Source organism: Saccostrea cucullata, unplaced genomic scaffold, assembly GCF_032062105.1.
Source record: "Saccostrea cucullata isolate Sc308-1 unplaced genomic scaffold, CSIRO_AGI_Scuc_v1 ctg3045, whole genome shotgun sequence".
Lineage (NCBI taxonomy): Eukaryota > Metazoa > Mollusca > Bivalvia > Ostreida > Ostreidae > Saccostrea > Saccostrea cuccullata.
In genome coordinates this window covers 4865-15918 of record NW_026934760.1, presented here as the reverse complement: position 1 = coordinate 15918, position 11054 = coordinate 4865, and the positions used below count along the sequence as shown (strand labels likewise).

At 33.0% G+C, this 11054-nt stretch overlaps 1 protein-coding gene across 1 annotated transcript; it reads right to left on the bottom strand.

Moving 5' to 3' along the window:
* Window positions 1-5865: 5865 nt before the first annotated feature.
* LOC134241265 (adiponectin-like) lies at window positions 5866-10377 on the bottom strand. Its single transcript, XM_062723324.1, has 3 exons — window positions 10278-10377; window positions 10031-10188; window positions 5866-6415 (listed from the first exon to the last, which is right to left on the bottom strand). Coding segments are annotated over exons 1-3 (549 nt in total). The 5' UTR covers window positions 10280-10377; the 3' UTR covers window positions 5866-6026.
* Between the last annotated feature and the right edge of the window lie 677 nt (window positions 10378-11054).

Genomic DNA, 11054 nt, shown 5'->3' with positions numbered 1-11054 from the left:
GATAAATCTCAGAAAGATATTTACGTTACCGATATTTACGTTACCATGTTTTAAAGTAAATAAGTATTGATTTCTAAAGCTGTTTGAACAGATTTGCGAGTCAATCTTTATGATGTAAATACTAAGAACATGAAGAAATATACACTGTTTCTTAAAATGTCATTTTTTCTGTAACGGCATAGCATAGTTATAAAAAGATGTTTTATTTTGTACTATGGCTACAATCCGCACGATGTTGTACAGAAATTGATGTCCGAATTAATGCTCGAATTTCCTCGCGTCTGTATATACGTAATGAAAATGTGAAGATAATAGTGATCGATTCTGAAAAGAAATCTTTCTAACAATAAAATTTTGTTAACACACGAAGAATAAAAAATATGGAATATTTTGGACAACATTGTTGGCCAGGGAAAAAAAACATTCCGATCGCGGTAAATGCATGTTCACATGCACGACGGATAGGTGGATTAAAAAATTTTTTTATTTCAATATTCAGACCTTTTTAACCAAGTGATTTCTTTTATTGAAGATTAAAAAAGATAAATATTATTATGCCCCCGTAAACGAATTCGAAGTTTCGGGGGCATATAGTTTTTATCGTGTCTGTCTGTCTGTCTCTCTGTCTCTCTGTCTGTCTGTCTCTCTGTCTCTCTGTTTGTCTGTTTGTCCGCAAAAACTTTAACCTTGTCCATAACTTTTGATTTAGTGGATCTGTGACTTTTATATTTCACATGTTTATTTCTTGTGACAAGATCTTTCTTTGGGTACCACCAAATTTGACCTTTTGACCTTGACCTTGGAGTCTGACCCACTTAAACACAAAAAGTTTGAACTTTTACTTTGGCCATATCTTTTGAACAATAGATACTGGGACATTTATATTTCACTTATGTATTCTTTGTGGAAAGACCTTTCATTGGATACCAAAATCCTTGATCTTTTGACCTTGACCTTGGAGATTTTTGTGTCTATGAAAAAACTTTAACCTTGGCTATAACTTTTGAACAATAAGTACTACGGCTTTCATACTTCACATAAATAATTCTGATGAAAAGATCTTTCATTGGATACCAAGAATCTTGACCCTTTGACCTTGACCTTCGAGTTTGACCTACTTTAAAAATACAACATTGACCATAACTTTTGAAGGGTTCCGGCTAGGGCATTCATACTTCACAAATTTATTTCTTGTGGAAAGACCTTTCATTTGATATCAAGAATTTTGACCCTTTGACCTTGACCTTGGAGTTTAACTTACTTTTACAAACAATAACCTTGACCATAACTTTTGAACAGTAGGGGCTAGATCTTTCATATTTCACCTGTGTAATCCTTGTGACAAGACCTTTCATTGGATATCAAGAATATTGACCTTTTGACCTTGACCTTAGAGTTTGACCTACTTTTTTTCAAACATTAACCTTGGTCATAACTTAAGGTAACGGTATGGGCCAGCTCTTTCATGCTTCCCATACGTAATCTTTGAGACAAAGCCTTTCTTTAGAACCCAACAACCTTGACTCTTTGACCTTGAAACGGAGTTTGTCCTATATTATAAAATGTTAACCTTGGTCATAACCCTGGAACAGGTGTAGCTAGTGTTTTATATTTCGCATTTCTTGTGAAAAGGCCTTACTTAGGTACCAACATATTTGATCTGCATTTGAGAAAGCTTAAACTTCGCTATGTTGCCATACGGGGGCATCAGTGTTTCACAAACACATCTTGTTGATTTGTAGTTTTTACTTGTGATTTTTTTCTTTTATGTAAGGAAAACATTTTCTAAAACGATAAACATGTATCTTATCATTTTTTTTCCTTCAAAACATTTCCATGATTACGATGAATGCGTAAAGTTTACAAATAAATTTCATATTAAAATAATTATTTTACGTAGTTTCACTCAAAACCAGACACAAAACACGTAATGATGACCTTGATTACCAAACACAAACTTCCTGTGTAATGCTACGTATACACAAATTTTTAACATCTTGGGTATTGGGGGTCTCCAGATAGATAACACCACTGTTACTTCGACCACTCCCCCTCCTCAGGTAACCGTGCGGTAAAAAAATTGGGTCTTTAAATGATTGATTATATATTAATTACGTCATATTCGTGATAAGAGGTCAGATGCGGCTGAGATTCGAACTTACAACGTTCCAATCACAGAGCGAGCGCTTATTAACTAAGCTACAGTGAAAGGAAATTGAATTTTAGAAGAAGTGGAATTTAATTCTTCGAGTGCTAATAGAACTTTTACGTATAGCTCCCTTTTCTTTAGAGAAAATTCTTAAAAATCATCAGTTTTATATATTTTTTACACGCCAAAAAACCGAAATGAATCACTACATCAATATAGGATTACGCAACTTTATATAAATCCTTACAAACAAAGATACATAGCAGGTTCCAGGAAATGTTTAACCAAACCTCTTCACTAAAATATATCAACAACTGAACAACATGAAAGATAATTTCCAGGAGAAAAGTTCAGGTTTTTCGATATCATTGACAGTTGTGTTTTTTTTTTTAATTAAAAGGGAACTCGTTAATATTCTTACCTTCTCATTAGTCATTTTAAAAATAATTTTGCTAAAAAAAACATTATGATTATACACACGAATACACTGAAGTTGACGTCAAAATGATACCTGTGTTTCTGATTGACAATATATTTGAGGTTTTTGATGAACAGGCTCTCCAACAATCTACTGGAATTCCCATATGTACAAAGTAAGAGTAGTAGTCTTGTTTTTGTATTCATATTAAGCAGAATTTGTTCAAAATCATATACGTGAAAAGGAGAAAACACCTGCAGGCTTTCTTCTCGACTTTTAGATATATCGCCGACGTAATATCAATTCATAAAATGAATGTTAATTTCCACTCCTGTCGATACGATATATACCGTGAGCCTGAAAGATACCGAAGAGTCTGACAGATATGTTTCGTATTTCAATATTGTACTAGAACAAAAAAACGTAATGGTAATCTAACATTCAATATTTATGATAAAAATGACGACTTTAACTTTTCAATCGTTCACTTCTCTTACAAAAGTATACCTTCATCAAAACGGTGTCTATATCTCTCAATTGATTTGATATACAATAGCATCCTCTACATATAAATAATTTTAAAAACGAGATATTAGGTTATTGACAAACAAGTCGATGAAACAAGAACATCACCAGTCAGTCTCATTTAAAGTCACCATTTCGTAGGTTTTCTGATCGACACAATGACCTTGTCAGCAAATACAGTCTATCATAAAGTCGACCATATTCTGACTGATAGTTTTTGCTCATTCCTCCGTGGCACCTGGTCCAATCTTTGAGGTTTTGGAGGTCTGTGTTTGCTCTGCTTCTATTTTGTCTTGTTATATGGACTTTTGATATTGAATACTTTTCGTTATCTCTATATGTTTCATTTAAACTAGTCAATATGCTATTCTTTATACATTGAATTGACGACTGCCGGGTTTTTCCATTTTTTCCCGAAAAAGACAAGGAGCACACTGTAGGTGTAACCGTCGGCATGGGATGGTTACCTCCATGACACCTAATTATACCTCATTTTTTGTAGGGGTCCATGTTCGCTGTGATCCAAATTTTTCATTGTTTAATGGTTTCTTCACAAGAAAACTTTTTAATTATCCACATATATGTCATGTCTGATAACTGATGAGACACATTCTTTAATTTACAAATTGCTTCATTTCTGCCCCTAAGACTCGATAAAGATAACACATAAACATTTACAGAATTGTAAGAATTGTCAAATACTTCATTTTTTATTTGAAAAAAAATTCCTTAACTTAATACAAAGTCAGAACTATACGTCTAAAATGTTTTTAGAGGCAAAATGAAATTATTTTCCTTATTAAAATTATAGAATAAAGTTCCCTCTGGTCCCTATAATTTCAGTCATTTTTATATTAGAAATTAGTACTGCAATCAGACTTCCGTCTAAAAAGTCTCTCCGCTGTTCAATCATGATTCACAGTTCACTTTATGCATATACGATTTGGTCTTTAAAAGTTCTTGATTTGGCTGTTTACCTTTCCAATTCTATTCTATCTTTAATTTCTACAGTAAAAGATTGTAAGAATACTCTAGTAAATAAATGCACATCGTCATTAGGAAAATAAGGGAAAATTACTTGTACACTTAATTTCAACAAGCAATGACAAGGTTGCTCACAGGAGCAACCCTTATCTGGAAACGGACTTTTTTCTTACATTGGTATACATTTAAAGTATTTCGTTCAGGGAATTATCTAGCCTCTAGTTACCCAACCCTTAGGACTATTTCCCGAAACGAAGCCGAGAGAAATGGTCTTGGCCAAGGGGAACTCGAAACTGTTAACTCTCGCAATGATATACTTTTGTGTATTAATGTATAAATGTATAAAGGAATTTATGTGATCTAAATGCGTATAAAATTGCGTATTTTTATTAATCACTATTTTTTGTGAATTCATGGGTCACGAAGGGATTTTCCGGGTTTTATATTTAACTTCCCTCTAGTTACGGCTATTAGCCTTATCCTTATCAAAATAACTTTTGGCTCCGAAAATGTGGTTTACAAACTTTACCCACCTCCACCCCCTCAATCCTCCATACCTACTGTTACTGTAGAAAATACATGTACTAGATCCTTTTGTATAAGATGCCTATTGTTGTTGTTGTAGAAAATATATGTACTAGTTTTCTTTTGTATAAGGTGAAGGATATTTTTTGGGACCCACCTTCTGCTGCATTCAGAAATTGTAAAATCTGTAATCTTATTTGGCATTTGTAATAAATGCTCTATACACACACACTCTTTATTATTTAACCTGCTGCAGAACATGTGCTTCAGGTTCATATGAACCGAATTGTTCATCAGTTTCAGTATTTAAGAGCACTTTAAACCGTCTTTTCATACCAATACAAATGTAAAATTTAAAGGATTCAGAAAGCAGATTTCAAAGCAGGGACTAGCTCACTAGACTAACACAGGGTGATTAGTTCACTCAAATATCATACCAATGCAAAAGTAAAATCTAGAGGATTACAGATAACCGGGATCTAGCTTTTGTAGTAGGGATTACTTCACTTGACTTACGCACGGATATTAGTTCATTCATAACGATTCCTAGGGAATAAGTCATATTTAAAGATCTAATGTTATGTATGAAAAAATCAGTAGAGACACTTGTATAATAAAAATAAATTTGGCCGACCATAAACATACATACCGCAGTTTTCTGTCAAACCAGATTGTTGTATACCTGAGGAACCAAGAAATTAAAAAAAATGTAAACTTCTCCCAAACAATGAATAATAGACCTTGAAAATTATCAAGCACCTAACATGAAAAGGTATAGACCATGTGGTAAAAGTGCAGAGGGTCCAGCATTCCTGAATTACTCTTTGTATGCCTGGTGGATGAGTATTGTATCCAAACAGATTGAATAAAATGTTTTTAAGTATTCTTTGCAAAGATAACAATATTTTGGAGGAGAATCTCTAGAATCCATAGTTTTTTTGCAATTAATTTGCAAATTTCTACATTGTGCATGGTTTATGGATTTCCCAGATCGTTTACGGAGGTCTCATTGTTGATTTGTATTGAAAAGAAGACATGATAACTCTAAGAACATCCGGTGAGGTCTTGGTTGTAGATTAAAATTTATGACAATTGATTTAACATACTTTCTCCACAGGTACTTTGAAGGAAAGTAACCATCTTGTAGGCATACATAGACAATTGCTTATTAACGTACACTTAAAAAAATTGTCATGACAGCAAAAATTGCAAATAAGGATAAACAAATATCATATCTAGATTGTGGGGTTTTTTTTGTAGAATACAGGTATCTTGACTGCATACCTACATTTTGTATGCTACCGTAATCGAAGATTCATATTTTTATAAGACATTTTGATTTATTTATTGAATGACCGTTGCATTGCAAAAGTGTTTTTTTAAACAGATCACATGTCAAAAACATAAATTTAAGAATTTTCAGTTTTATATCTGGAAGCCAGAGAAAGATGACCGGGTGTCTCTGGCGTACCCACCGCCGTCATACGCTCTGAGCCAAACTTCGTCATTCTTTTTCATTTCTATATTAGCTGTTGCTGATCCACTTTCGTAGTTGGAACTTCCATCCCTACCATTTACATGGTTGTAACTAAAAGGCTTACAGTTCATTAGGATTTCTGTGTTTAAATACTTTCCAGCATCTGTTGCAATAGTCCATGTAAAAGAGTATATTCCGTCGGCAGGAGCTGTAAACTTTCCAGTGGTTGCATCATATGCATTTCCAGAGTTTAATATTACCTTTTTGAAAATGATAACTGCCTTTTTTGTCGGTCTTTGCTGATCAGCTGTCAAGAGTGCATTGAATGCGATCACACCTTTTGAAAATAGAGAAATTCATTTAGTTTAAACTAAAATCTACCTATCAATAAGCTAGTAATGATAAGAAAGGAAAATATTGTTAAATAAAGAGTTAAAAAAGTATCGTACACCAAAAGATTTCAATTCAATCAAATAATTTGCATGTGTTGTTCGTATCACTGTTTATTATACATTTTATTAAAAAGAAAGATTTATCATACCCCCGCTTGAAAAGCGGGAGGGTATATAGTAATCGGTATGTCCGTCAATCCGTCTGTACGTCCGTTCTAACTGTACGTCCGTCCTTTCGTCTGTCTGTTACGCTTTAGGGTACCCATCTCTTATCAGCAACTCCTCTCATACCACTGAATGAAATTTGATGGAACTTTCACAGAATCTTTATACGTATTGCCATTGTTCACCTCCTATCTTTCATTTTGATCTGACACATATTTTGGTTTTCCCACAACAAAAAATGGACACTCCCATTATATTCATATGGGAAGCGAGGGTTTTATTCAGTGACCTCATTGCTCAAATTACCTCTAGTTTATCGTTAAAATGAAGCATATCGAGATACCGAACAGTATTCAAGATCGAAAGTCCATAAGCAATACAAAATTAAAGCAGAGCAAACACGGACCTCCACAACATCACAGGTGCCATGGAGGAGTTAACATCCCCTGCCGACTGGTCACACCCGCCGTGTGCATGCTCTTTGTCATGATCGGGAAATAACGGGAAAAAAATCCGTCGTCAATTCAGTGTACACATAATGGACTAAGAATTATTATGAAAAACGTCAGTCAGCATTTCACAGAATGATAAATTGTATTTGCTGACAAGGTCATTGTATCGACCATAGAACTTACGAAATGGTGATTTTAAACGAGCCTGCTGAAGTTCTTGTTTCATCAACTTGTTTGTCAATAATTTACCTCGTTGAAGAAATTGTTCATACGTAGAGCATGCACTTGCTTATCGAATCAACTGAGATATGTTAACTACGTATGCAGGTGATACGGATGCTGCATAAGCAAGGGAAGTTGACGATAGAAAAGTTTAAATCATCACGTTTATCACAGAGATTGGTTGTCAGATTACCATTGACGTCTTTTTAAAGTAAAATATCTAAATATGACAGACTCAGACTCTGTGGTATCTTTTATCTCAGGCTCACCAGGATATATCGTATCGACATAGGAATATAAATAACTATTATTAATATATTGACAGTACGTCGTTGGTATACTGTAAATGTATTATATTTAGCGCGTACGATATTTGGCGAAAATTGGATTTTGAACTAGTTAGAGTGGATTTGATTTAGAGCATAACGTAATGTTCTTCTTTATAGATATATGTGCGAGACATTTAGCGTTGTACTTGAATTAGCGGATATTGCTTTCCGCCAAAAACGCTAAAAAGAATACACAGCCAAATGTAATACGTTTACAGTATTTAAATGTCGAGTTGAAGGCCACAGCATAAGATTTTGCACAACTTCTACTTTATATGAATACAAAGATAGGCCTGCTAATAACGGGGCGCATTTGATACCGTTGGGAATTCCAATAGATTGTTGGTCTCCAAAAACAACATAGATATTGTCAATCAGAAACTCAAGCATCTTTTTGATGTCGACTTCAGAGTAATTGTGTGTGCAATCAGAATGCTTTTTAACAAAATAATTTTGCAAATGACCAATGACAAGGTAAGTAAATTTCCGAGTTCCATTTTTATTGAAAAAGCAGCTGTCAATGATATCGAAAACGAAAAACCTGGAATTTGATTTATCCTTGGGAATGGTTGAGTATTAATTTGTAAAGTCGTAGGTTTTTAAACTTTTGATTTTGGAAATATTTCTTGTGATTTCGAATTGTCCAAAAGTTCCTTGGAATTTCTAAGTATCCACATTTGATTTACACTAGCAATAGATCAAGGAAAATTTGTTGGCATTACTTATTTGGATTTTAGCAAAGCATTTGATCTTGTTAATCACGATATACTAATTAGAAAAACTTAAATGCTATCATTTCGATCCAATATCAATTAAATGGTTTCAATCATACTTATATGATCGAACACAAAGTGTAAAAATTGGTGCATACATATCTGAATCACTGCCAGTCACAGCAGGTGTGCCACAGGGCTCTATTTTAGGTCCTTTGTTGTTTCTATTGTATATTAATGATTTACCATTATGTGTTGAACATTGTAATATTGATATGTTTGCTGATGACACTACAATGCATTTTCATGGCAATAGTATTTCACATATTGAAACAACTCTAAATCATGAACTCAATCAACTACAAAAATGGTGCCAACAAAATCAGATGATTATAAATACTGATAAAACAAAGTGTATGTTAATGGGAACACAACAAAAGAAATCTAAATTAGAAAATGTTAATTTTCATTTACAACTTTCCGGACATACTCTTGAAAATGTAGAAATGCACAAATTATTAGGCATTCACATCGATCATAATCTACAATATACTTGTCATGTAGATGCAGTTTGCAAAACTCTTACATATAAAATATTCACTTTACGAAAAATTAAAAAGTTTCTTCCAATGCATACTAGACAACTATTTTATAATGCTTTTATTCTACCATCAATTTTATATTGTCTGTCCATTTGGGGCAACTGTCCTCAAACGCACGTGGATAGAGTCTACAGATTACAAAAACGAGCGGCTAGGATTATTTTAAATGAAAAATATGATACACCTTCAATGCCTTTATTTAACACTTTAGGCTGGTTAACGGTTTATGAACTTTTATATTTACAGAAAAGCATTCTAATGTTCAAAATACTTAATGGTATGTCTCCGGATTATATGCATAATCTTTTTGAATTTCAAAGCTCTGGATCATACACGTTACGCTCTGAAACAAACTCCGAACTGCGATTACCAAAATATAAAACTAACTTATTTAAAAATTCTTTACAATATTCAGGAGTTATAATCTGGAATGAGCTACCAATAAGTATAAGGAATTCCCAATCCCTTACAATATTTAAAAAAAGTGTTAAAAAATTTTTGCTCGTGAAACGCAATGGTTCTACGTGATTTTTCTTTTTTTTCTCTCTCTCTATGCTTAAATGTATATGTTTTATTTATCTATTTGGTAACATGCATTTTTTTTATTGTCTCCTTATTGTGATTTGTATTTATTGTGTATATACATTGTATATGTGTTATAAGAAGGCCCCGAGGAAGACTAGTGCTTGCACTAATCGGGTTACCTTCTATAAATAAAGTATTATTATTATTATTATTATTATTATTATTATTACTACTCCTTGAATATATTGTTTCTCCTTCCGTACAGTTAATATCTTAGAGAGGAGTAAAGAAAGAGGCTTGGTTGAACATTTACTGGCACCCGCTATGTATTTTTGTTCAATTTGTATGGATTCTTATTAAGTTTCAGAATCTAATATATATATATATATATATATATATATATATATATATATATATATATATATATATATATATATATATATATATATATATATATATATATATATATATATATATATATATATATACCGGGTATGGTAGTTCAAATTCATTTTGGTTCTTTGGTTATCGTTCAAAGTAAAATCAACATACCTTTTCCTTTGCAAGTTTTTTCTTCAAATCCCATTCCTTTACAGACAGTGTTGTACTTTTTATAATTGTTGATGAAATCTGAGGTATTTTCCTTTCCGTATATTCCAAACAGCAAAGTGAAAACAATAAATATCACTAGACGTACGCGTAGAGAAAACCTTCAAAGAGAATATAACAGACTTTGACCAAAATTCTGTCCTTTTTAACAAGATCATTTAGATTTAAATGCATTTAATAGTTTACTTACATTTTAATGTATTAAGCCAGATTAAAAAATCTGTACAGTAATCCTTTTCATCACTTAAACATTATTATAGTCTGTGTTGTGTAATTATATACATTCATTTTACGTGATTCGCTATTAAAATGTAACACGAGACTCTACCTCATCTGTTTTATCACGTCTTACGTAGGAGTCATTATATTTATATCAAGGGCACTGAAGAATGGAACATCTCCTTGCAAAGAGCCTATCCATAAATCAAGGCAGCATTCGGCATTTGATCCCTAGCAAATTATGTCACTTCCGCTTCGCACATGCATAAACTAACTCAGACATAAAATACTTGTAACACACACACGGGCGCATTACTATGCACATGTATTTTTTTTTTCAAGTGGACCAAAAAAAAAAAAACAAAACAAAGATACATGTCATCATTCCAAAGTTCCATCGTCGATACAATGACTTTGTCAGCAAATACAATTTATCAAATGCTGACTGCCTTTTTTCAAATTGATTGTTAGGCCACTATTTACACATTGAGTTGTCCACGGAATTTTGTTTTCTTTTTGGTCGACCAGAACATGACAAAGACCACACAACGTGCACGGTGTGACCAATCGGCAAGGGATGGTCACTCCTTAATGGAACCTGATCACATCTCTGACATTTTGGAGGTCCGTGATTGTTCTGCTCCTATTCTTTGATGTTTAATGGAATTTGAACTCAAATAATGTTCATTACCTTCACATATTTCATCTTAAAACTCCTTGGAATCAAGAATCTTAGACCCAAGATGTA